The sequence below is a fragment of the Sinocyclocheilus grahami genome, unplaced genomic scaffold (genome assembly GCF_001515645.1).
Source record: "Sinocyclocheilus grahami isolate Dianchi unplaced genomic scaffold, SAMN03320097.WGS_v1.1 scaffold116.1, whole genome shotgun sequence".
NCBI lineage: Eukaryota > Metazoa > Chordata > Actinopteri > Cypriniformes > Cyprinidae > Sinocyclocheilus > Sinocyclocheilus grahami.
The window spans coordinates 2,139,136-2,166,766 of NW_015505295.1; the positions used below are offsets into that span (position 1 = coordinate 2,139,136).

Genomic DNA, 27,631 nt, shown 5'->3' on the forward strand with positions numbered 1-27,631 from the left:
ATGCATTATTTGTACTTTAATTTTCTTAAGCAATATATAGGTACATTTTGATGGACTGTGATGGTTTTAATTCATTGGACCCTTATGAAAATATTCTTAATGAAGTGAAGCCAGATTTAGTTTAGTTTTTTTTTAAATCAAAGATTAACTTGAAAATTAAATTAAAACTTTTATTAATGTAGTTTTTTTTGTCATTTATAATATTTTAGATCTCTTAATCCTACCCCATACCTAAACTTTAGTTAGTTAATTGTAAAAATTGGTCCCCAAACTAAAGTGTGACACTATATGGGTAAAGTTTTCTATATGTTGTGCTTCTTAAGCAGATCTATCAGGCAACGCATCTGTGCTTATGGAAGGACCATACAGTTGTTTGCGTAGTAAATTTTTTATTACATTTTTTGTCTCTTTCAAACTTTTTTTGTTCATGATTTCAAATGTCCTTTAACTCGTAGGATTTCTTTGTCATTGTTGTGTTTGAATTGTCCATTTCCACCACAGTGATGTCCAGTATTGGCCTGTGGTTTTGTTCTTGTGTGCTGGACTGTGTTCAGGCCGTGTGTCTGTGGCCATATTGGACTTGTGAGTGCACACTTAAAACACTTAAAATGCCATTTTATCAGCGTCAAGGGAGTTTAAGAGAAGCAGGCCTTACTCAATCACCCTGAAAAAAACAACCACCCCAAAGATCTTTCAGTGACGGTTTACAGAGTTTAGTGTCGTTCAAAACGTGCATGAGAATTTCAATCCTGACACTTTCCAAGAGAACTCATTGCCTCAAACTTTACGTTACATCTTTCTGTATCTCTCCTGCAGTGAGAATGAGGCACTCTGGAGGGAAGTTGCCACTTTGAGACAGAAACATGCTCAACAGCAGAAAGTCGTCAATAAGGTAATATCAGCTATACTTTTTCATGCTTTCAGAGTGACACATACATTTGTTGGTAAAAGTCTTTCACAACAAACCCTTTGCTGTTAAAAGTTCATCCAATCCATCATCGCAGGCAGCCTTATCAGTTTAAGTCAAAATGAAATCGCTTAAGCATCACATTTTACTTCAATAATATGACAAATCTTGGTGTGAAACAGTTCATTTTGATTCACCGTCATGGGTGCCGTCAGAATATGAGTCCAAACAGCTGATTAAAACATCATCATAATCCACAAGACTCAAGTCCATCATTTAATTTCTTGTGAAGCAAAAAGCTGCATGTTTGTAATAAACTAATCCAGCTAAAATACTAGTCCTCCATCCATAATATTGCTTCCTCCAGTGAAAAAGTAGTCTTGTCTGAATCAGGAGAGTAATATGCACAAATCAAACACTGTTTACAAGGAAAAAACTGTTTTAAATAAATATGTTGTGCATTTTGATGTGACAAGACAATAGGAGAGACCTTTTCACTGGAGGAACTTATTATGCGTTATTATGGTCTTGTATTTTGTCCAGAAGCAATGGTTTGAAGTTAAAAACTTCTTAAAGATGGATTTGTTTCTTACAAACACACAGGTTTTCACTTCACAGGATGTTAATTGATGGACTGGAGTTGTGTGGATTATTGTGATTATTTGTTCCGATGAAGAAACAAACTCATCTACGTCCATATTTTTCTGGACTCCACAGTTTTTAAAATGAATAGACAATGTTTTATTCATACTTTTAACTGATGTATTTAAACCAGTATCTTCTGAATGTATTTTAGAAGTTATATGTACATGAGAATGTCATCGAAAAAGTAGTAATCGATTATTCTTTGCTTCCACAGCTCATTCAGTTCTTGATCACACTGGCGCGGTCCAACAGAGTCCTGGGAGTGAAACGAAAGATGCAAGTCAACCTCAGATTAACATGAACACATATATCCACATTGATAGCTTAGCTTCCTATTTAAATATTGAAATGTGTGATTGTCCTCTGTTCTAACTTTTCACTCCTTTTCTTTGCCCTTTATTTTATGTGGGATTTTCCCCCTCTCTCTCCCTTTCGTTCTGTTTGTTCACAGGCCCCTGATGTTGAATGATGGCAGCTCCACACACTCCATGCCCAAATACTCTCGGCAGTACTCGCTCGAGTCGTCTCCCGCTCTCTCTGTGAGTACTGCATGCTTGTATCTCAAACCATGAGCTGAGTTTACCAGTGATTGCTAGGTTTGTTAAGTGTAATGTATGTTTTCTTGTGTGCAGCCCTCCTCTACAGCTTTCACAGGAACGGGTGTCTTCACCTCAGAATCGCCTGTCAAGACGGGGCCAATCATCTCTGATATCACTGAACTGGCGCAGTCCAACCCTGTGGCCACAGAGGAGTGGGTCGAAGACAGGTAAGTTTCACCTTCTCTTATAGCTGCAGTGGGTGAATCTCAAAAAAAATTGTCACATTTATAAGTCACATTTGACTACAAAATCAAAGAAAGGATTTGAGAAATGTGCTTAATTGTCATATAATTCTGTGAAAAATCATTTCTTGTGATTTTATATTTTATCATATTATTTAAATATATTTATGTATTGATTTCTTTAATTGTTAAAAAAAAAAAAAAAGCATTGTCACAGTGTTTGTTAGCATAAAACAAATCACCGTTGAGAGAAATGTGGTCAAAAGTAAAAAAAATAAAAGTGATGTCACGATGCATCTTAATAGCCCTAAAATAAACCTTTTCTTTACTATAATATTTAAAACTATAATTTCTAATGACAATTTAGCTGTTTGCCTGTTCGGTGTAAGTCTGACATGGATCACTTGCAAGAGTTAAAAGAATGTTTTTTAAAAAATGTATAGTTGTTTTCAAAAGTTTTATGAAAAAACCTCACAGAACAAGCCCCTTGGTCCACATCAAGGAAGAGCCATCTAGCCCCGCCCACAGTCCTGAGGTGGAGGAGCTGTGTCCTGTTGAAGTGGAAGTGGAGGCGATATCAGGTGTACCTGTGGACACTCCCCTTTCTCCCACAACCTTCATCAACTCCATCCTCCAGGAGAGTGAGCCCGTCACTGCCCCGACCCCGCCTCCCAACGACCAGAAGTGTCTGAGCGTGGCCTGCTTCGACAAGTGAGTTTTCCCAACAAATGCACATCCGTTTAGGACAAGGTTGCACAAACTCTGTCCTGGAGGGCCGGTGTCCTGCAGAGTTTAGCTCCAACTTGCCTCAACACACCTGCCGGGAAGTTCCTAGTATGCCTATAAGAGCTTGATTAGCTGGTTCAGGTGTGTTTCATTAGGGTTGGAGCTAAAATCTGCAGGACACCGGCCCTCCAGAACCGAGTTTGGGCACCCCTGGTTTAAAGATTCTGCTTCTCTTCACAGTCTTCCTTTTCCTTCCTAAGAACTTCATTCCCATTGCGCCCTTTCTTGGTGTGATCCTAATGGCTTCAGCAGGGATTGTTTATCCAAAAATTTAAGTTTTGTTTTCTTTGTATCACAAAAAAGATGATGTTCTTTTCAATACAATTGAAAGTGGATGGTGAGCACTTTTTCTGGCACGTTCATAATACATGTGAATGCAAACAAACATTCTCGGATCACAAACAGCAGTTTTAACATGAAAGAGGCTAGGCAAGGCATGATTTTGTTTATGAATTACATTTTGGGCTGTTCTCACAAAATGATCATATGGCTTCAAAAAACTTGAGTGAATTGAATGGACTACTTTATGACACTTTATGGTGCTTCTTTTGTCCAAGAGTTGTTATCGCTAACTAAATCTAAAGCCATTTTTCATTACTTAAATGTTAACTGAAATAAAAAAAACTACTTATTTTATTTCAGCACACTTAATTTTTATTGTAGCTAGCTGCCAAGGTAATATTTCTTATTGTCATTTAATATTGACAACTTCAAGTACTAAAATAACAAACTAAAAATAAAAATGAATAAGAACTATATAGTCACATGAAACACAACTAAATTTGTAAAACGTTAAAATTGATGTGAAAACTAAATTTAAATAAAAATCTATTTTAAAATATTAACAAAAACTATAATAGTATATCAGTGATACTAAAATAACACTGTTTTGTCCTTTTTTTAAAGCATGAAAACTATGGTCACCATCCACTTTCATTGTATGGAAAGGAGCATTGTGTACTTTCTTCTAAGTTGTTCCTTTTGAATTTTGTACAAAAAAATAAACATGTGGCAAATATTTATTGACAGAACTTTTACCTTTGGGTAAACTATCCATTTCCACATCAATCAAAAAAGCTTAAAAAAACTAATCAGATCTTTTTTTAAAAACAAATATCCTGCAGAAGCATTGCTCTTAACTAACTGTTCAGCTGGACTTATTTGTGGACTTTGGCTGCTTGATTTAGCCTGGCAGACTGGCATAGTGACTAATACTAATACTTTTCCAGATATTCTTGTGAGCCAGTGCGTTATTCCATATGTCAATTCACCGCACTGAATTTGAGGGCCTTTTATTTTACAAGTAATTAAAGTGCAAGCTAATGTGTATTTGATTGTTGTTTTGCAAATTAATAAAACCCATGACTAGCATGTAAAATAATCACACTGTTAGCCGAACATAAAATCAAAGTTCATACGGCTGCACATGAATTGAGTTCTGTGCAAGTTACTGTGCAAATCTTGTAATCAGTCTAATTTTCAAGTTTTTCTTTAAAAAATTAGAACTAATATGTACTTAACTGGATATTCTTGGTGATTCACCTTTACATATTTACAGACCTAAAACTAGGACTTATTAAAAAGATAGATAGATAGTAGGGATGTTTATTTCGGTTATTTTTCCTAACCGACAACCGACGCTTGTTAAAGGGGTCATATGATGCTGCTAAAAAGAACATTATTTTGTGTATTTGGTGTAATGAAATGTGTTTATGCGGTTTAAAGTAAAAAAAAAAAAAACATTATTTTCCACATACTGTATTATTGTTTCTCCTCTATGCCCCGCCTTTCTGAAACGCGTCGATTTTTACAAAACTCATCGGTCTGAAAAGCGAGGTGTGCTTTGATTGGCCAGCTATCTAGTGCGTTGTGATTGGCCGAATACCTCAAGCGTGAGACGGAAATGTTACGCCCCTTACCATACTGTTGATGCTTGTCTTTGTTGAATAATACAGAACATAAAGAGCTTTAAAAAATAATTGCATATTAAATCGCAATCGCAATATTGGTAAAAAAAAAATCGCAATTAGATTATTTTCCAAAATCGTTCAGCCCTACCGTAAACATCAGTTTACAAATAATGAATTAATAAAAAGAAATACTAACCACATGCCTGTATTTTAAACCTATTCTTTTTTTAAACAATAATAGGGCCCTATAAAATGTTCTTAATTTTTCTGGTTCAGATAAAGGCATAAAACATTAATTGAATTTATCCTAATCAAATGAAAATTAAACCCTTTTATTTTTTGGCAGACAAAATTAATATTTATTAGCAGTAGTAGCATTGAGTCTTAAGACTGCTAAATAGTAATATATTCTGGCAGTTTCTTAACGTTAAACTAAACTTTTATTTTGACGGGTTGCCGTGAAGAACTTGCAGCTGCTGTGTATGTGATATGATGGTAGTTTTCTCAAATGAAACGGTAAAATGCTAATGAAGTGACTCTCAGAGCAGCTGGAGATGACATTCGTGTTCATATCCTTATATAGTGAGACGGCAGAAGCTGAAAACACCGCAAGCGTCGTCTGCGCTTTAGTATGTGTGTAGTAAACAAAACAGTGCGCCCCGCCATTCATTCATTGCGGAAATCATGGTGCCTTATGCGTGATATCAAATGCTTCCGCAGATTTATAACATTACTATAGCATTTCACCTGAGCATTGCGAATTACGCATATGGCCATGATAAGCGCTGAATGAATGACAGGCTTTCTGTTGTAACATCGCGCAAGGTAAATAAGAGTGACATCTAGTAGAGAAGACTAATGATAAGATTCACGTTAATCAGATCTTATTTTAAATGTGTGCTGCAATAAATACTGGAAAAGATCGATTCGCGACTTTTGAGAATCGATATCGAATCGACGTCATTTAAAAAAAAAACTATTAATCGAAAAATCAAATTTTTTTTGCCCAGCCCTGCTCTATAACCATTCGGCAATGTCTGGTGGCTTCAAAACACCGGGACTTCAATAAAAACCCAATTCAGAACGATCTGTACTTCACCCCGCCTACAATAGGCCCTTTCGCACCGCTTTAGTTACAGAACTAAATGTACGATACTAAAGTACTGAGACAATTTTGCGCGAACTATTTCCCAGTACCATTTAAAGGGTTGCATTCGCACCAACAGTGTGTACTAAGAAGTGACGTAAGCCGGTCGACAGCGACGTCATTTGTGCACGGCGTTCAACAACAGAAACAAATAAGAACAATGTTAACAACAGGAGGATGGAGGACGCTGTGATCGGAGCTGTGTTTTTGTTGTGTCTCGCGGGTTTCACAATAATGGACATGGAATGTCGATGTATACGTAAAGCGATTGAAAGAACGGAAAGGAGGACTAAGAATCTCCAACGACAACTGGCAGTGCTACATTTGCTACAAGTGCCTGCACTTCAGCGTCCGTCCATCTATCGCTGTTCTCCATACTTGCGAAATAAGTTGACACAATGTTTACAGTATGTTTACACAGCGTTTTAAATCATGGTAGGTGAGGGTGTTTTCGTACGCATTTGGCCAATCAATGTCTACTTACGTCACGATTAGTACCAGTTGTGCTGGTTAGACCCTGCTCCGGAGTAGGAGCTAATTTGGTTCTCGAAAAAGGCAGTCCGGTACTAAAATAGCTCCCAGTTCCGACGGTGCGAACACGCCGAAAAGTGGGTAGTTCCACAATTAGTTCTGGTACTATGAAAAGGTTCCTGCGGTGCGAAAGGCCCTATTGGCTCTAGTTCCCGTTCCCCCTGAAACAGCCCCGTTTCTCACTGTGGCAGAGGCCCGTTGATGTGTGTAGCGCCCCCTTCTGTCTCTAGTGCCATGTTGTGCTTCTGTCTTTTCAGTTATCCTCAGATGTCTGAGATCTCTCACCTTTTCTCCGGCTTCTCCACCTCGTCTCTACACCTCAGGCCTCATAATGGGTCAGCATTTCAGTCGGGCCAATCCGTCCCCAGAACGACTGACGCTGTGCTTGATCACATAGACGCTGACTGCGCTTCGCTTGCCTTCTCGGGCTCATTCACTCATTTCTGCCCCAGTATACTTGAAAAATGCTGATTGCTGATTGGTCGTTGGTGGGCTCAGGTGTGCTGGAGGTGGTAGAGGGCATAAATAGGGTGTTCGGGGGGTCCTGAGCTTAATTTGAGAAGTGCAATGGTATGATCGCACAATTTATTATGTCTAGGGGGAAGGAAGTACGGAGTGTGGCATGGCATCTGAAACAAGACGCATGTTGTGAATCCTCCAATTACCCAATCACCCTTTGACCCCTGTTCCCCTCCTACCTCTGAGTGGATACTAATGTGATGAGGTCAGCAGCCCCGCCTCCCTCTATGACATCATCATCACAGTTTTCATCTTTCTGGGGACCGGCCTCTCTCCCGTTTTTAATAGGAGTGTTTAAATGCTTCCTGTTATTGCTGAAGCAAAATTGCTGAATTTTATTGGTTGCTTTTGTAAAAATAAACATTAAATGAGAGTGTTTGGTTTTTGGAGAGTGGAACTGGCTGGTTTGTGTGTGGTGTCTGAGAGATGATTTTCTTTGTTTTCTCTTTTCTACCACAGGACAGAACTAAGTGATCATCTAGAGACCATTGACTCTGGATTAGAAAACCTTCAGCAGATCCTCAATGCTCAGTCCATTAACTTCGACACCTCGCCTTTCTTTGATGTAAATATTGTTTCAGTCTTTAGCAGCAAGTTTAACAACCAAGTACTTGTAAGAGTATCAATTTGAAATGTAAAAATAAAAGAATTATACTAGATCTATTATTATTATTGTTGTTCTCATCATTGTTAATAATTGTATTTTTAAACATAAAATACATAAAAATGCATTACTTATCTAGTATTTTTTTAACATATCTATTTATGTATGTATGCCTGTATAAGTCGCTGTAATGAAATGTTGAATTATTTATTGTTAATATATATATATATATATATATATATATATATATATATATATATATATTACTACAGCACATTTTTCTTTATAGCTTATGTATTACTGTCTGTCAGCAATATATTCTTGATGTTGGTTTTAAACAGTTTGTTGTGTTTCACAGATTTTCACATCATCTTCAGCTGATGTGGATCTGGACAGCCTGGCTATTGTAAGTTTTATTTATTTATAAATGAATTTATATTTTTTACATTTTATATAAATTTATATTCATTTATATGATTTATTTTTTATTTAGATATTTCTTTCTGTCAGCTGTCATTTTTTTTAGAAAATATAAAGCACAGAGATTGTCTAAATATTAAGAAATTGAGAAAGCAGACTTTTGGTGTGACAACGAAAATGTAGTGCCTAACAGCTCCAGAAGAACCACTGCTCACAGAATGAACAGAATGCAAAGACTTTAAACAAACTCGTCTGATCTGTTTAACGGAAAATATTTGACATGGTTTCAGTTGATAGACGTATGTCACATAGCTAGAAGTAAAGATGTTAAACTGTAGATTGCACTGTTAAACAATTTACTTCCATTTTGCATAAAAGTGTCAGTTGTGTGTGAAGTAACTTTAACATCTTTTTTCATCTGTAGAAATGTGCATACTGCTTGTCTTAGTTTAATCACACATCTGTGGTCTCTTTACAGATCCAGGACCTTCTGTCACCTGAACCTGTGAAAGAAACTGAATCTGGTGTGGACAGTGGAGATTCAGGTATTTAGGATGCTTGAAAATGAACATTTTTGTTTTAAAATGCAAAAACGTAGACTAAAAAATAAACCTGAGAATGAAGTAAGAAACGACAGTTATGATTGCCACCACTTAACCGTAAAAAAAATATGGTAGCAGTATTTTTGGTTTTATGCACTGAAATTAATTTTATGGTAAACAACTGTGTATTTCATTAATATAGTGTTAATATTCCATCTAAAGTAATATATTTTGTAACTGCGTAATATACTGATTACCTCCATAATAATAAAGGTGGTAAAGATGACAAACAGCATAAGATGTAACATCAAACCCATATGTACATAATTCATACAAAAATGAAAACATTTTTTAACAAAATGCCATCAAATGGCAGGTTATGGTTATTCACTGTAAATAGTAAGAAGATTGTTTTTTGTTTCTAAAGTCTGTAGTATTATATTACTGTAACAATACCTGTTACAGGTTTTCACCACATATATAGAGAGAACTTGCTGTTAGCCAACTAACAGGTTATTCCTGTTCCATTTTTAGTCTTTCATCATTAAAATTGCAAACATTTTTTATGGTGCACACTGTAAAAAAAAAAGACTGTGAATTTAACGGTAAAAGACTGTAAAAATGCTACAGTAAAAATCTATTAAATGGTTAACGGTAAATTCCCCTACTATATACAGTGAAAAACTGTATTGGACATTACATGTAATTTTACGGTAGTATACCGTTTTTGGAAGTGAAAAGACCGTATAATTTACAGTGAATAACCGTAAATTGACTTTCCCAGAATTCCCTGCATTACATTTCAAATTTTGTTTTTTTTGTTGAAATAAGTGTCTCTTCTTTTTAATCAGTTTTGTATATTAGGGTTGTGTGTTACACCTAATGTTGGTAAATTAATGTTTATTGCATTATTTCAGTTTCATGTGTGTTACCATGTTGGTGTTTAGTGTTTGTGTGAATGACACTGTGCACCTTCTATATATGTTATTATTTAAAAGCTGATTGTGATGGGCTTTGGTTCATCATGTGACTTTCTCATCACCACCTGCATTTGGTGGTTATCAGTGTATTACAAAGGTACAAAACAGATTTCAGTACTTCAATAGGTTGGTATAGTAACATTATATCAGTTAATGAAATGACGGTATTTAACTGTAAATTTAAGTTAAAACATAAAACCTAAAATGTTGCTACCATATTTTTTACGGTAAAATTCCGGCAACCACTGCTGCCGTTTTTTTACCGTCAATTTTATGGAATTTTCTTTTACAGTGTAGATGTTTTTTGATATTTTGTGGTGTAAATGGAATTTGCACGAATGGTGTTTTCAGGCAAGCAGCTGGTCCAGTACACGTCCCAGCCCGTGATTCTTCCTGACCCTGTCAGCACTGAAAGCACTGGCACCGACCTGCCCATCCTCCTGGAGCTGGAGGGCGACTCGTATTTCGGGTCAGAACCAGCTGAAGACCTGACCATCTCTCTTCTTAACTTCCAGTCCCCCGTTCCTGAGGACCCCAAACTATCATAGAGAGAGCAGCTTTTATAAAGGGATGTATGTCCGTGTGGGGCTTTTTTTTAAATGTATTCTCTTCATTTGTTTTTATTTTTGGTCATTTAACATGTCAGGGCTAGCGATTAGATTGTTACTCTGGTATTTCCCTTCACGTTTAGTCTGGGAAAAATCACTAAAAACCAGTAGAGAGAATTCAGTATTGCTTCAAAACCCTCCGTCATGGAGTTGAAACATCAAAATTAGCTTTTATTTGTTGGTTTGGTAGTTTCTGGCACTGAGAAAACTAAAATGTGTAGGACTACAGATGTAAATCTAAATTTATCGCCCATGCTTTGTGTGCTTATCTTTCATTTATCTGGATTGGATTTGCATCTATGCTAAGCGATTCTCTTGCAGTCTGTCACCGCTGCAGAACTTCAAAAACCTCAAGTTTGGCTTGTTGTATGTGCATTTTTCTGCTATTTGGTTGTTATTATTTGATATAATTATGATGAGATGACCCCCAGATTGTTATATTCGACACCTAGGTCTCATAAGTATGCCAAATATTCATCTTGCAGAATATTTTCTTTGCAGTATATATATTGAAATGCTGGTTAAAGCAAAAAAACAAACAAACATAAAATACCTTTTATAGCCAGAAAATGCAGTCGGTTTAATTGGACAAACATGAAACAAGCATCAAAAATCAATGTTGCATAACTTGTCCAGCATCCCACTAGCTGTCTTCAAAGCCATAGCTGTTACTCATCATATAATGTCTGATCTTGGTTGGTGATGATGGGTATGTATTCTGACAATGTCAGTTTAAGGTGCGTATTTAGAGATTTGAATGAAACGTTTTTGTACTAAAATCATATATTTTTTTTTGCTGTTGAAAGTTCTAATAAGCAGGACAGCCAATGATGCTGTATATAGGACATACGTTTGAATATATAAATAGTTTAGAGTGTGTTTGTTGTGATGAAACAAATTCATTTCAGACTTTGAAAACGCATTCAACAGGGATGAATTACACAATAAGTGTATTATAGATTGACAGGTCATTTTATGCATTGATAAGAGGTGTATCGGATGGTCTGATTTGAAGAATTTGTGCAATAATTCAACACTTAACCAACTTTCACAGCAACACACACTGCTTTCTTTTAATCTGTTCTTTTTTCCTTTGTTTTTGTTTGCTTAGCAAAAGGAACTAGAAAATATAATAGGTGAATCTTGTGAACCTTTTGTGAGATTCATTTGCAAATTGGATACCAAAATAACGAATTGAAATGGATTATTTTTTTTTTTTGGGTGCTATTTGTACACATGCTGTTCTCTATAGACTTCCCATCGTTCAACACTTGTTTATTTCTGTCATGGTCAGACAGCGCGGTAAAGGAACCGGGCGATGAATGTCACTTGTTGATGATTCTGATCATTTTCAGTCACATTTTAGTCAGTGGGTGACTGTCATAGCCAGAGAGACGTTAATATTAGGCATAAATTATTTTATTACGCATGTGAACAACACTTTGTGTATTGATATGTTTCAAATAAAATGTTTTTGAAAGTATTTGGAGGTAGTTTGGATTTATTTTCCCCGAAGCTTTTGATTGTAGCCGAGGTTTTCATAGTTTCTCGTTGGTCATCGTTAGCTGGTCTAAATAGTCCATCATCGCTGGCAAGATTGCGTCTTACTAAAAGTTCACTGTCTCTGCATTAGAAACCCCATTTCTTTTTTCCCCCTTTCTTTGTATTGTTATTTTTTTATAATCGATGCTAAAGATAGGAAAACTTCAACACCCATAATGCATTTGGCTCGATCAGGCTATCAGTGAACGGGGATACAAAAAACGCGGAAGTGTTTTGTAGTTTTCACAAAAGCCCGCTGGATGACGCGTTTACGTCACCTTGCTGATTTTTTCTGACAAATAAACGGGGATGTTTTGGTGCAGGTAACATTGAAAAAAATAATGTAATAATTGTTTATTTACGTATACTGCCGACATTGTAACAATACAAAGTTGTCTGAAAATCGGTGAACTTACCCTTTAACCTAGTTGACAGTCAACCATTTTCCAAATTACATTACCTGTTTTTGAACCGATTCCTCCGAACAGGTAAAATGACAAATATTTGAATTTGATGTTCAAAATAGATGTTCAATTTAATGTAAAGATTATCATCAAATGACATACATTCAGCAATATACAATCTGTGACATTGGTAAAGAATATTGCTTTAACTTCTAGGCAAGAAAATACAGTAGCGACATTTATGGGGGAAACAACCGTTAAATTTACACCGCAAATACGTTTTAAATCCTGATTTTTCTCTCTTTCATTTGACTCCTTTGATTTATTTTTTTTCTTTCGTTGTACCAATGAATAAAATACAGGGCTCTTTTATAAACAGGCGCAATAAAAAGTTAAGTTACAGTATCCTCTGAATGTTTAAATAGTCAAAAATAAAACAAACGGACACACACACGAAGGAGAGCTAAAGTCTAGCGGTCGGGTTCAGGGTTCCTCTACCAGGAGTTGTGGTCTGTGCACTGAAATCTGTAGCGCAGAAACCTCACTCGCGGCGTCATGTGGAAATCAGCAGGTATCTTCCAGTTCCACATTTTCTGCACCTTTCAAAAAGCGCACAGATCAGTTCATCAAGGCCAAACTAGCTGGACAGACGTTTACAAGCAGAAAATTGGGTTTCTTAATGATAGCTTTTCATTAAAGCTTTTCAGTGTCCAAATTCATCGAGCATCTTTAGTGAAACACGAGGAGAACGGACAGAAATTCTTTCATAGGCTATAGTGTCCCATGTACACTACTGTTTAAAAATTTGGGGTCAGTAAGATTAAAAATAGCCCACAGTAAAACATTTTTTAAAAATTTAACGGATTTTGAATATAGATTTTTTTTTTTTAATTCAGTACTCCAGTCTTCAGTGTCACGTGCTATTTCAGAAATCATTCTAATATGCTGATTTGCTGCTCAAGAAACATTTCTTCTTATTAGGCTATTGTTTAAGAGTTGTGCTGCTTAATATTTTTGTGGAAACCTTCCTTTTTTTCATGATTCTTTGATGAATAGAAAGCACTTACTTGAAATCGAGATCTTTTGTAACATTATAAATGTCTTTTCTGTCGCTTTTGATCAATTTAATGCATCCTTGCTAATCAAAAGCATTCATTTCTTAAAAAGATGTACTGACCCCCAAAGTTTTGAACTGTGGTCTATCTTAAAGGTTTCACAGACTAAAATGCTTGTTTGCGCGCTCAACTGAAAATATCTTGCTCTGACATCTGAATATGTCAGTGCCATTGTTCTGTCTCAATATGCACACCTGTAATATTTTTCTAAGGCATTTTTATAAAAGCTGTTTAAATATCTTAACTAAGACCTAGTCCTGGCTTAAGTTAAGCCCCGTCTGTGAAACCGGGCCATAATGTGTTAACATTTAAGTATTAAGTATTTTTCCAATATTAATGAGATTGTTTGGGCCGTTTGTTTTGAATATATGAATTCTATAGATATTTTTATAGAGAATTTCAGACCCACCTTCAGGACCCTGACCAGATGTGTGGTACTGTTCACCTGCTGATACTGGACCGAACAAGCAAAACAGAGAAAAGAGAAGAGCTGTTGAGCATCTGTTTATCAGCACAGGAGACACTATCATTGTTGCATCTCAATCAGACATAAACGTGAATCTATTCACAAGGCATTCACTATTTAATTTCTATTCTAGAATTGTTCTTCATTCAGTTTTATGAACGATGTGTTTCCTTGACAGGTTTGACATGGCTTTGAGGTGAAAGCAAGATACAGATCATCAGAATGAATCATAAATCATGTGACTGAAGTGAAGGAGGACTGAACTCCCATGAAGCTTACCAGCTGGCTGTGTCTGTTCCGTAGCACCAGGTTGGCCTGTTAGAGGAGAACAAACCAGAGGTTTACATCAAAACAACTGATTTGATGAATTTACCCTGTTTACTTGAATATGTACAGGTTAGTAGGTAAAGCAGGTTTAGAGATGTAGTGTGTATCAAAAATGACATTTTGACATGATTTAAGAGACATGGATAGAGACATTAAAAAAAAAATCATTATTCCAAGAATTTGACCAGTAGTGTATATAAAACCTTACTTGGACTCCTGAGAGTCCCTTGAGGTTCAGCTGTAGCTTAACAATTAAAAAAAATCGCAAATATACTTTTTCCTTATAGTGTTTGTACTGGTATTCACCACGTTATGGGGACCAAATGTCCCCACAACAATAGCAATACCAGTAAATTCTGACCTTGTGGGGACATTTCTTAGGCCCCCATGAGGAAACAAGCTTATAAATCATACAGAATGAAGTTCTTTGAAAATCTAAAAATGTAGCTGTGTGTGAGGGGTGCAGGGTAAGGGGATAGAAAATGCAGTTGGTACAGTATAAAAACCATTATGCCTATGGAATGTCCCCATAATGATAGGAATACCTGTGTGTGTGTGTGTGTGTGTGTGTCACCCACCTGTGCCCATGGCATCTGTCTGTGAGGAAACCCCTGTGAATGGATCCCCTGTGACTGGAGTTGAGTTTAAGAAAGGTTTGTTTCATTTTTAACTTTTAATAAACTTTTGACACAATTTCTGCATTGTAAGCAAACCCTTGCAAAAAATGACTTTGGTAATCATAGTTTCCACCAAATATCATTGTTATTGTACTGTAAAATGGTAGAATTTCCTTCAAACGGGCTTATAGTATCATCTGCAGAAACTACGTTTACCATGGTACATTTTTATAAGGGCAGCTTACCTAGATGGTTAGTCCACCTGATGAGGCAGATGTTTTCAAACGTAATTTACCTGGTAAGTCTGTCTGAACCATGCTACTGTGTGTCTCTGAGGCATCTGAAAGTTTGACAAGAACATTTGAAATGCCAAAATAAAAAATCATACAGTCTGTTACTTCAGCTGATTATTACATATATATATATTTATATCCATATTTTCTGAACCTTTATATTATCTGTGCCTTATTCATATAATCTAAAGGTCACTCACCTGTAAATCCAGTCCCAGTCGCACGCACAGAATCTGCTTTTTAGAAACACACACTACACATGAAACCCTCGCATGAGTGATTGACTGACATGTGTCTGGATGTGCTGAGGAAACGTGGTTACCTGTGTAATTCGGCACACCGTCTGTCACAGCTAAGTGTCCATGCCCTGAATAACAGGAAACAGCATGTCATAAATATTTCATATTTCCTTGAATTATTTCTTTGCATAATGTGTTGTACTCACCTGTCATGTCTGTTTGAGTCACTAGATCACCTGCCGCACCTGATCACAATGTCAGCTCCGTTATTACAGGTACGTGCACAAAGACCAATGCTGCTTTTACATTCACTCGTGGTGTATGTTTGGTCAAATTTTAAAGATTATACCTGCCATATCTGTCTGCATGCTTGCACCGGTGACACCGTCAAATCCTTTGAGAAGCCAAGGCGAGTTTATTTATGTAGCACATTTCAAACACAATGGTAATTTAAAGTGCTTTACATACAAATGATTTGAAAATAATTATAATATAAAAAATGTATCTTAAAGAAGCAAAGAGAGAGATGCATTTTAAAAATAAATAAGTTAATTATTTTATTATAATTATTATTTAACTTATTAAACTGATCTGTAAGGATTATTATGGAAGTCTGTAATTAATATAATTCTGGCTTTTTGAGTTTATAACTCACAATTTAGACTTTTTCAGAAATGCAAAATATCAAGTCAGAATTGTGAGATATAAACTTGCAATTGCAAGAATGACAAAATTAATATTTTAGTAAAATTAATATTTAATTTTGTGGTGAAAAAAAAGACAGAATTGTGATATGTAAATTTGGACTCGCGAGAAAAATTCAGAATTCTGATTCCTGAATTCTCAGAATTCTTCAGAATTGCAAGAAAGTCCAAATTGTGAGATTAGTCAGAATTAACAGTCTTTTTTTTATTCATTTAAAAAAAATCTGTGGTGGAAACAGGCTTCTATATGTGGTTGCTTACCAGTCGTGTCAGCGTAAGGACTGAGAGTGTGGTCACTTTGATCAAGCGCGCCAACTGAAAATAACAGCAACAAGAAAAATAGTTCTAAAGGGGCAAAGTAGATTCATATTTGATTAATATATGTGTAAAGATATGTGTAAAGATGATTGGTGATGACTTATTAACGCTGTTCCAAAATCTAGTGGGATACCTTGTTGTCTAAATAGACAGGTGCCTTCTATATGTAAAATAATATTTGGAAGACCTAACTCATAAGTTTGAAGTTAGCATGCTGGTAGATGAATGACAAGTCTAATGTGCATAAAAACAGCACAAGCTTGAACTATTTAAGAAATACTCTCAGTATTCACTGAAATGAAGGTAGGCCTATATTTCAAGTAATTTTGGATGGGTTTATTCACTGAGTTCCCCTCAAAGCATTCTGGGGTTGTTTTCCCCAATACCTTAGATATTTGGGTAAAACAAATAACTTTATAAATGCATAAAGTAATGCTGCCTACCGCACTGTGTGAGCAAACCAATGATGTCTAGGTAGGCAACATTTCATTTAAGGCAAGACATTACAAGTGAATAGGTTGACATTTGAACTTATGTTTAAATAACTAAGTTTCCCACTTTTTAAAAAAATGTGCACTACTACTAGCAAATAGATGGGATGTGAACTAAAATCCACAAAACTCTGATATTTCTCTCTGATACAGTCTGACGATATTTTACCTTATTTGTATATTTGTATAGTTGTATTTTATATTTAATCTGTATCTATCTGTATTTATGTTCTACTGTAGTGTTATCTGTATGCACCAAGGGTCTGAGAGTAACGCAATTTCAATTCTCTGTGTGTATGTGCTGTACATGTGGAAGAATTGACAATAAAGCAGACTTGACTTGACTTGATATTTGATTTCATGGCTTTAAACCTGCCATGAGAAATATTTTCCATAATGAGCATTTGGTAAAGCCACACAACCCCACCACTCTAGACAGACTAGCCAAGAGAAGACGCATACAAATGGAATTATGGCTAACAAATCAATTGTATTTCATACAACCAGGTAATATAGTACCAGCTGTGTGATGCATCTCTGTTGCAGCGTCCTGATGGCCTGTTCCGCCTGTTTGGAAAGACATTTGGGAATATTAACATTGATTCTAGGATATTAGTCTGTCAATAATATGACGTTGTGATTGTGTGTTGATTAGTTGTGTTTGTTTTATTGCTAGATACATACTGATGTCGAGATGAACGCCTGGAGGGTCACCTGTGAACGAATCCAGACACACACTGCAGTTCTCTCTCGTTTATAGGTTTCATATCTTTTTTATAGACATTTCAACATACCTTTCTGTATGTCTACCACAGGTTTGTGCCGACCGTTTCCTTTTCCTGTAATGCAGTTATGAATTATGTGTGAAAATAATACTGTATGATGAAATCCCTGCTGGTGGTCAACCACCTAAAACAGCTTGGACCATGGAAAAGTATAGCCAACAACTGCTTTAATCGGGATTTTCCAGCAAGGAAAGGTGAGGTTACATGCTGACTGTAACTTACCATTTGTATCAGGTAAATCTGCACCATTATTATCTGCCCCACCATCTGAGGAGAACAACAAAAAACTGTTAAATATAATATCTCATATTTTGTTTTGGGTTTTTTGTAATTGAAAATAGGGCTAATACTTTACCATAAAGATCCATTTATTAACATTGGTTAGCTACATTAGTTAACAATAAATAAGAATAATAAATGCCATATAAGTATTGTTCACTATTAGTTGATCAACATTTTTTTTACATTAGTTAACATTAAGCTAGATTAATAAAAGCTGTAGAAATATTGTACATTGTTAATTTCAACATTTACTAATACATTTAACAATTGCACTTTTATTAACATTTACAAAGATTAATAGATGCTGCAAGTCTCTAAGTAAATATACTGCTAATTGTAAGTTTGTTGTTAGTTAGCTATTGCATTAACTAATGTTAAAGGAATAGTTCACCAAAAAAAAGGAACATTTGCTGAAAAAATTTACTCTTAGCCCAAGATGTAGATGAGTTTGTTTCTTCATCAAAACAGAATTTGTAATACATTTAACAATTGCACTTTTATTAACATTTACAAAGATTAATAGATGCTGCAAGTCTCTAAGTAAATATACTGCTAATTGTAAGTTTGTTGTTAGTTAGCTATTGCATTAACTAATGTTAAAGGAATAGTTCACCAAAAAAGGAACATTTGCTGAAAAAATGTACTCTTAGCCCAAGATGTAGATGAGTTTGTTTCTTCATCAAAACAGAATTTGAGAAATTTAGCATTATGAATGGGTGCCGTCAAAATGAGAGTCCATGCAGCTTTTCGCTTAAGTTGTAAACTGATGGACTGGAGTCATGTGGATTACTTGTGGATTATTGTGATTTTTTTTATCATCTGTTTGGACTGACGGCACCCATTCACTGCAGAGGATCCATTGATGAGCAAGTGATGTAAAGCTTCATTTCTCAATATCTGTTAAATAAAAAACCTTATCTACATCTTGGATAGCCCGAAGGCGAGAAAATCTACAGCATTTTTCTTTTTGGGTGAACTATTCCTTTAACAAATGAGACTTTGTTGCAAAGTTTTACTAAAATAGTTGTCCTACCTGAATAATCTAAGAAGGAATGACCCGGATGTGACATTGTGTCAAAGACTACTGAGGAATCTGTAAAAATCAGATTAAACTTCAATTAAGATTTGACACACTTTCAGCATTTGATGTCACTTTCCACCAGAACATGCAGGATTTTTGGTGAGAATGTTGTTTAACATCAGTTTACCTGTTGTATCAGCTGGTGATTTTGATTGGGCTCCATTATCAGCCGTGCCTGGAGATATTATGAAAGATATTATTAGAAAGAAACATAATATACTATTACTAATTTAATGTTAGTAAACAGATTAATACTTTACTTACTGATTGAATGAGTATAATCACCATTCGCATTGTTAACAGACAGGTAATCTGGTCCTGGAGTGTGATATACAGAACAAGAGACGGTTAGCAAGGTAAATGATTGGTTTACCAGACATATAGTGAATATGTATAGAGTTTTTGATGTTAAATGTATACACTTTTGTTTAAAAGTTGGGGTCAGTCAGTTTTTTAAATGTTTTTAAAAGACGTCTGATCAAAAATACAGTAAAAACAGTAATATTGTCAAATTGTATTACAGTTTGAAATTACTGTTTTAATTTGAATACTTTTAAAATGTTATTTATTCCTGTGATACAAAGTTCAGTGTTTGGTCAAATTAAGGCATTGTTGTTAAAAAAAGTTTCAGTTTAAAAAAGAAATAAAATTGAAAAATCTTACTGACCCCAAGGATTTCAACAGTAGTGTAGAAGCTTCTGATCAGTGTTTTGGTTTTGGGTTTAACCCAATAACTCAAAATGTGTTTTTTGCTTTTGTAGGGCAGAAGAGTTGAACTGATGTTTACCTGTAATTTCCAGGTGAGGGCTTGTGCCAAATGAATCAAAACCACCTGCATACGTACATATGACAAACAACACACGAAGAGAAGTTAATTTTTAAAAAAATTGAAAACAGTGTAAGTATACTTTTTATCTCAGAAATGAATGTTTTTTTCCGTGGTAGGATTTGAAATCATGCTTTTATACCTGTTCCTTGTATCTGAGATGTGCCTGCCATGAAATGATCCAAGCCTGCAACAAAAACAGCAAATTGACATCAGAGACAGTTTGTTCGTTTTTATCTTTTGTGTCATATGAAATGTCAGTCAATTAAAACCATATATTCATTGTTTCCTCGCCTGTAAATCCTGTTTCTCCTCCATTCAGAAGCTGTTTGTGTCCATTGCCTATGAGAGGAACCCGATTAAAATGACTACATCACTCATTCTGATTAATATGATGCACAATACTGTTTGATGTGCATTAACACACAATAACACTCACCGTTAGATTCTATCTCAGGGATTTCTGAATGTACAAGATAAAAATGACATAATTATGATATAAATGATAGTTTAATAGAAAACATTTTGTAAACCGTGTGTAAACTTCAATGTTCATCACCTGGAGACTCTATTTGAGATCCATCATGAGCGGTTTCCCCTGATGCAAGAAGACAAGATGTGTTCTTGATAATTGTGTTAAGCATTTAAAAAGTAAGAAATGACCTCCATGAGATACAATAGCAAGAACCTGTTATACACATACCATTTTCATACTGTGAGCCATCTGTATGTGGAGCGAATCCCTCCGACCCTGAACACACATGCAAAGAGCATTATGATTGTATAACTTTTGCATAGATCTTTTACTTGAAGCCTTATATGTAATAAATATAAAATTATATTTAAAGGAATAGTTTAAGTTGCTGAAAATTTAGTCACCCTCAGGCCATCCAAGAGGAGTAGATAAGTTTGTTTCTTCATTGAAATAGATTTTGAGAAATATACACTCTAAAAAATACTGGGTTAAAAAAGGAACAAACCCAGCTATTGGGTTGTTTTGACCCAGCGGTTGGGTTCAAAACATCCCAACCGCTGGGTCAAAACAACCCAATAGCTGGGTTTCTCCCTTTTTAACCCAGCATTTTTTAGAGTGTAGCATTACATCACTTGCTCACCAGTGGATCCTCTGCAGTGAATGGGTGCCGTCAGAATGAGAATCCAAACAGATGATAAAAACATCGCAATAATTTACAAGTAATCCACACAACTCCAGTCCATCAATGAATGTCTTGTATAGTGAAAAGCTGCATGTTTGTAAGAAACAAATCTATCATTAAATTGTTTTTAACTTCAAACCACACTACATACAGCTAAAGCATGAGTCCTCTATCCATAATATTGCTTCCTCCAGGGAAAGAGTCATAATCAGGAGAGAAATATGCACAGATCTAGCACCGTTTACAAGGAAAAACAGTCCAAAACTGTCCTAAATAAATATGTTGGTGGATTTTGATGTGAGAGGACAACAGGGGATGGACTTTTTAACTGGAGGAAGCATTATGAATTTTGGTATCTAGGTCAGAAACAACGGTTTGAAGTTAAAAACTGGTTAATGATGGATGTGTTGCTTACGAACATGCAGCTCTACAAGAAGTGAATTGATGGGCTGGAGTCGTGTGGATTATTGTGATGTTTTTATCAGCTGTTTGGACTCTCATTCTGACGGCACCCATTCACTGCAGAGCTGAGCAAGTGATGCAAAATTTCTCCAGATCTGTTTTAGTGCTGGTTAATGATGGATGTGTTGCTTACGAACATGCAGCTCTACAAGAAGTGAATTGATGGGCTGGAGTCGTGTGGATTATTGTGATGTTTTTATCAGCTGTTTGGACTCTAATTCTGACGGCACCCATTCACTGCAGAGCTGAGCAAGTGATGCAAAATTTCTCCAGATCTGTTTTAGTAAAGAAGCTCATCTTTCAAGCACATCTACAACTTGGATGGTCTGAGGGTCAGTACATTTTCAGCAAATTTTCAGTTTTGGGTGAACTCTTCCATCTTTTTGATTGAAATACCTGCAGGCTGTGATTGGACCTCAGAGGAAACTACGCCCACACCGTCTGATATCTGTCCTGCTGAAGGTCGGCCAAACGTGTGGCTGGATATCACTGTGGACCCATGACCTGGTGCTATGTGGCCTGATGACCCTTGACCTGATGACACTGTGAGATTGACAAAGATATCTCATTGTGAAGTGAATGCTATATTTTGATTTTATGTGCATAATATAAACACACATTATAAGGCACGGCTGCCTTAAGATAAACAGAACAACCTCTCACCAACAGAAATGGACACTGAATGGACGCCCCCGTCTGTGCCTGAAACAAATTAAACATATTGGGTTTCTCTAGCGATGTTTTTTTTTCTTCTTCTAAAATTTCAAATATTTGAGATCATATTTTGAACAATAATTTTGTTTCTAAATGTCATTACCAGGGACTTTAGATCCTGAACCTCCATTAGCACCTGCTCCTCCAGCTCCTACACCTGAGAACAATTCCCTTTATCACTCTTCATGTAATGCACTACTGTTTAACAATTAATTAATTTATTTTTATTTACATTTTTTTAAAGAAATTAATACTTTTACTCCGACCCCAAACTTTTGCTTTTGTTAAAATTGTTATATATTATATTAAAAAATTTTAATAGTAGTATTAAACCTTTTAGTATTTTTAGTGTATAAAGCTAGTATTTATGCCATGCCATATAAATGTGTAACTTGCTTTTTTTTTGCTTTTTTTTTTTTAGGCCAGAATCAGTGATCAGGTACCTGGAGGAACTATTTCTGATTTGGACCCATCTTGTCCACCATAACTTGCATCTGTAAGTGAAATAAATACAGTGATTAGGCAGTCGACTTGTTAGGGCAAAAAGTAAAGCATATACAGCAGGTGAACAGGTACAGTACCATGAGAACTAGAGCCAGATGGGCGAGAGTACCCGTCTCTTCCGTTACTTCCTGTAACCCACAAAGAAATATTTCTGAGAGGACAGTAATAAAGGATAGCCGTCAATACTGAAAATGCTCCAGTAATCCAATGACATGCAGTTAGTGGTTTAATTAAACAACAAAACTAATAATTCACCACCCTGCATCACATTTTCTGAATGAAATCCAATGCTTGTTAGTTTTTTTTACTAATTTTGGGGCGCTGATTCCAAAAATAGTGCCTATTTTGCTCTAGCATGTCATTTTCTCACAAAATACAATGTGCATTTTGTAGCATTTTTGCATTCTACAACCATTTGTACGGTTAGGAAGTCTTGAATTATCCCTTAATCAGTGGAAAAACTGCCATAAAGACAAGATTGCTATCTTTCTCTGAGCCCAGTACAACTATTCGTTAAATTCTCAGCCAATAATTTCAAGGTTAGAATTAAGGCCAGCAACAGAAGAAAATGCAAGCATGATCTAGATCTGTGAATGTTTTCCTACATCCAAACAGCAACAGAAAACGACAGATTTTGTGAAAACATATTTGAACATTTTTCTAATTCTTTGCAGATTGTAAGTTAAATTATACATTTAGAATTCTTGCTTTTGTGAAAACCTTTGACATTTGGCTGCTTTTGTTGTTTCATAAGTGCATTAAAGCAGATAAATACATCATTTTGTGAAAGTTTATGTGAAGTTTTTATTGATATTTTTGAACTCAGCATCGTCAAATTAGGTAATATTAGGCTTTTTTTTACAGCAGCAGGTTTTATAATATTCTGATTGAAATGCTGGTTACCGTTTGAAGCTCCATTTGAAGCTGTTGATGTGCTGCCTGATGCTGTAATGACAAAAACACTAGTTTAGTTTCTGATATCTAGATTTGACGTCCTGATGTTCGGCTGAGACCCTGTGCGTATATTGTAGCTCTGTAGTGCATTTCCTACATAAGGTCAGTCGGTGTTGCTTTTCTAAAGTGCGACTTGTGTGAAAGTTTTGCCCCTGATAGATCAGGTTCACACTTACAGACTTGGCCAGTTTGAGTGCCTCCATTAAGTTTCTGACCTGGGAAACAAGAGCAAAGGTTTTGTCAAAAGATGTATTGGACTTCAGAAAGGCCTGAAAAGTGGCCATTGAGCTTTCAACAAATTCACCTTTCACCAGAGGCCATGAGAGGCTAATGCACTCCGAACAGAACTTGTTTTTGCGTTATCGAGTAGACTTTCCTTACCGTTTGGGGATTCGCCCGCCACGGCGCTGCCAGGAGTCATACCTTGGAGAAAAACAGCCCTTCAGTCTAAACAAGGTCCTGAAACATCGGCCCAACAAACATGCAATCTCACTGCGCTACAGGCCTCTGTTTTGCACGGATCTGTGCACCCGATGTTTCGTCTTTCCACATTTATTAATAAATCGAGCAATGCCGTTCAGCCACCGTGGCTAAAATCCCCACATACCTGATCCCTAAACCAGATTAAGTACTGATTGACTTTGCTTACTGAGTAGGGTGCACCCAGTGAACTATTTTCCAGTGCTGAGAGGTTCAGTGTTCTCTGCCTCCAGCTCTAAAGAGGATTAGCTTCACCTTACCCAAGCCTCTGGGTGCTGCAGTGGCCTGCTGCGATCCGGCTCCTTTGGGAAAAGAGGGAGAGGAACAAGAAACATATTCTTAAGATTCCCAGAGATCATTTCTCACAGGTCAATCAATCTATTCTGGCCAGGTGGCTTCTGAAAGGACAGACACTCTTTTTACATGTGCTTGAGGGGTTTTGCATCTTGTATAAAACAGCTATATAGATTTTAAGTTGCTTTTATTGGCTTTAATGTGCATTTTAGATCGGATTTTAGTTTCGTTTTTGCAATGTCGCTACCACATTAGAACTAAATGCTACAAGTTGAATATAGAGTAACATCAGTCTTTAGTCTTTAACACTGTAATTTATTGAAAATTTGGGGTCAGTCAATTTAGTCTTTAACAGAAATTATGCATTAAATTGATCAAAACTGACAGTAAAGATTTCAGTAATGTTATGTATGATTTCTGTTCCAAATAAATGCTGTTATTTTGATCTTTCTATTCATCAAAGAATCCTGAAAAAATTGATCAGTTTCTGCAAAAATATTGAGCAACACAACTGTTTTCAACATTGATAAAAATAAGAAATGTTTTCTTTGCATAATAATTTCTGAAGAGTCGTGTGACATATATATATATAAAAAAATACCGACCCCAAATATTTTATATATATATCTTAATTACCTTACAAAAAGTACTATGGTTGTATCAGATGGCAATACCATGGTATTTTAAAATATAGTATGGTACTGAAATCCATGTACTCTTGTAGGAATGTTGCAAATACTATAAATATAAAATATTATGATACACGAATTTCAATATATATCGAAGTTCGATAAGATTACCATCACTGTACTAGGTTTTCACATCACAATATTTTTGTTAGGAATATCATGGTATTACCATGATACTCCAAAGTACTCAAAAGAATATGTTGTCCAAAAAACAAACACACATATAATAGCATGCTGCTTTGATATACGTATATACTATGATACCGTATGGTTACCATACTTTAAAATCTTAATGATCAAGCTTAGAAAAACAAAGTATTATCATTGATCCCATGTCCAAAAATCACAGAATACAAGAAAAAAATACCACAGTACTTTTTTGTAAGTGTAATGTCTGATTATGGCAGAACCCCAAATGTTTCGAATAGCTCAGCCTCATTAAAAAAGACTGACTTTTGAAGTAACTTATGACTTATTATGTGATTATTAAAGATGACTGAGGTTTTGCACAATGGTGGTAAGTTGTGAACTTGTCACCCACCCTTCATATGCTGACCTTTGGAGTCATCATCATCTGTAAAGAAAAGGGAAAATCGATACAGTTTATAACAACCGCTCCTTTGTTTTGCCCTTCTCCTCTTTCTGTCCCGAATCCCTCGCAGACTGTTATCAGAATAATATGAGTCCACAGAGTTTAGAATTCACTGATCTGTTTGAAGTTAAATGCTCTTTTATTTTCTCTTTGAGACTTTGTATTTATCCCCTTTGATGTGTTTATGGGTTTATGAATCCGAATGGATTTTTAAAAGAAATTCAGGTTTACTTTAAAACCGTTTATCATGAACATTATAGTATTAACTTCTCATTTTGTCCTTTTGCAGGATCACATCTAGTGTCAAACTGCCTACAATATGAGCTTCTTGATGTGGTACGATCGGCTCTCATCGGGATGTTAATGAAGTAACATCTAAAAGAACTTCATCCCCTACCCTCTTCCTCCTCAGACAGTTCTTCTTCACCCTCTTCAGCCTCAAAGTCATTTTCCTCAGGCTCCTTATCTGTCCGGAGAAATAATTGAGCAGTTTAATGAACATGGGCGCTGTATGTTAAACATAGGAGTGTGTCATTAAATAATCCCTTTGGGAAAAGTGCTCATACCTTCAACAGGAGCTGTTGATACGGTGGACGCCAGAAACACAACAGCCACTGAAGCAATTACAAGATTTCTGTGAAAGCAAAATGATAAGAGTCCAGAATAAGTACATTCAACACAGAAATGAGCTATTTCTCATGCAGATTCTCAAAAGCAGCTGAAAATGGGCATTAAAATCCAACAAGTCTCTTGGGAAATGCATGCTTTTAATATTATTTGAATACAATTTTAACTTGCGTACAACTTAATTCATCGATTTGGCTTTTTAAAAACACAAGTAATTGTTAAAAGTAATACTTAGCACCGAGTTTGCATGTTTTAATCATAAAGCATTCCGTTATCAGACATTATATCACATTTGATTATTAAACGAGATTCCCAGCATTCAATTATTAGAGTAACACAGACTTTTAAACCAGATATAAGTCATATGCATCAAATCCTACACAAAACATGCTTTTAATCTATTAAAAAAAACCATTCCTGCAGCTTAAACACAGTGCTAGGAACACCAAAGTTATGGGTTTGATTCCTAAGGAATGTAAGAATGAATGCATGTACTTTGAATTCAATGCAAGCTGCTTTAAATAAATGCATAAACATAAAAACTCCTCATTCAAGCACATTGATAAACCAATCCACTGCTCATTCTTGATATATATTGATAAATAATTGCTCATAGCTATTCCCCTGATGTCAATTTCAGATATATTGGTTGTTATGAATCGATCATCATTGACTTACCGTGACAGCATCTTTAGCACAGGTCTATGTGGGAAACTGTGCAGCAGACATAAAGCAACCAGCAAACGGGCTTTTGACTTCCTTATGCTTGGCTGGCCAGCAAAATACATTTTATACCCTTCCAGCCCCCCATCTTGGTAAGGGGCAGGACTTCTAACCCCAGCCCCTGCCATTCAAACTGCTCCCACCAATCAAACGACAGGTGAGTACTCACACATTTTTGATTCATAATTTATATTCAGATCAGATCTGCAGTGTCTTCCCGTATCAAAGTGCAGAAATGATGAGGAATATCTTCTGCACCAAAAATCGGGATGAAAAGCATCATAATTCATGGGATGTCCCATCATCTGTTTGGCCCAGCAGGCAGCGGTGGAATCAGTAAGGCAGCTCAACCAGTGGAGGGCACCTACACAACATCACACACAGACCAGAGCCACAGGAACTCATGCAGGAAGTTACAGGTGCTTTCTCATTTATTCACCCTTGGAAAACAAGATGACCTGGCTGGTTTTAGATCAGAGGTTTTCAGATGGTTCTTTCATGCTAATTTTGTGATATAGCTCTTACAAAAAACTGCAATACTCTAAAGAATGAATGATGGTGCCGT

At 35.9% G+C, this 27,631-nt stretch overlaps 2 protein-coding genes and 1 long non-coding RNA gene across 5 annotated transcripts in view; 1 reads left to right on the forward strand and 2 right to left on the reverse strand.

The window, feature by feature from the left end:
• hsf1 (heat shock transcription factor 1) overlaps positions 1 to 11,849 on the forward strand; it is a 21,690-nt gene extending 9,841 nt beyond the window's left edge. The window contains exons 5-15 of one of the 3 annotated variants that reach the window (XR_001609677.1): positions 817 to 892; positions 1,767 to 1,828; positions 2,004 to 2,091; positions 2,185 to 2,318; positions 2,811 to 3,044; positions 6,965 to 7,042; positions 7,686 to 7,791; positions 8,189 to 8,236; positions 8,729 to 8,795; positions 10,124 to 11,328; positions 11,369 to 11,849. Coding sequence is in view for 2 of the 3 variants with exons in the window: in XM_016277884.1 (XP_016133370.1) it covers positions 817 to 892; positions 1,767 to 1,828; positions 2,004 to 2,091; positions 2,185 to 2,318; positions 2,811 to 3,044; positions 6,965 to 7,042; positions 7,686 to 7,791; positions 8,189 to 8,236; positions 8,729 to 8,795; positions 10,124 to 10,320 (1,090 nt within the window). In the remaining variant the exon portion in view is untranslated. Of the gene's footprint in view, positions 1 to 816; positions 893 to 1,766; positions 1,829 to 2,003; positions 2,092 to 2,184; positions 2,319 to 2,810; positions 3,045 to 6,964; positions 7,043 to 7,685; positions 7,792 to 8,188; positions 8,237 to 8,728; positions 8,796 to 10,123 lie in introns of all 3 variants that reach the window. The other 2 variants (XM_016277884.1, XM_016277885.1) reach the window with 2 other exon arrangements.
• A 560-nt stretch (positions 11,850 to 12,409) lies between these two features.
• On the reverse strand, positions 12,410 to 24,132 carry LOC107589491 (hornerin-like). The gene is made up of 30 exons (XM_016277939.1): positions 24,043 to 24,132; positions 23,838 to 23,876; positions 23,611 to 23,652; positions 22,785 to 22,835; positions 22,647 to 22,697; positions 22,307 to 22,360; positions 22,153 to 22,191; positions 21,886 to 22,032; positions 20,574 to 20,621; positions 20,430 to 20,468; positions 20,310 to 20,333; positions 20,165 to 20,212; positions 20,013 to 20,057; positions 19,309 to 19,362; positions 19,172 to 19,219; positions 18,997 to 19,056; positions 17,904 to 17,948; positions 17,691 to 17,735; positions 17,581 to 17,610; positions 17,416 to 17,463; positions 16,349 to 16,402; positions 15,733 to 15,777; positions 15,590 to 15,628; positions 15,467 to 15,511; positions 15,345 to 15,380; positions 15,147 to 15,191; positions 14,813 to 14,866; positions 14,187 to 14,222; positions 13,851 to 13,895; positions 12,410 to 12,925 (listed from the first exon to the last, which is right to left on the reverse strand). The coding sequence occupies exons 1-30, from the start codon at positions 24,080 to 24,082 to the stop codon at positions 12,891 to 12,893; spliced, it is 1,431 nt and encodes a 476-aa protein (XP_016133425.1). The 5' UTR covers positions 24,083 to 24,132; the 3' UTR covers positions 12,410 to 12,890.
• Positions 24,133 to 24,409: 277 nt separating this feature from the next.
• Positions 24,410 to 26,346, reverse strand: LOC107589518 (uncharacterized). Its single transcript, XR_001609680.1, has 4 exons — positions 26,283 to 26,346; positions 26,114 to 26,182; positions 25,666 to 25,698; positions 24,410 to 24,443 (listed from the first exon to the last, which is right to left on the reverse strand). It is a non-coding gene; the product is annotated as an uncharacterized lncRNA (long non-coding RNA).
• Positions 26,347 to 27,631: the final 1,285 nt, after the last annotated feature.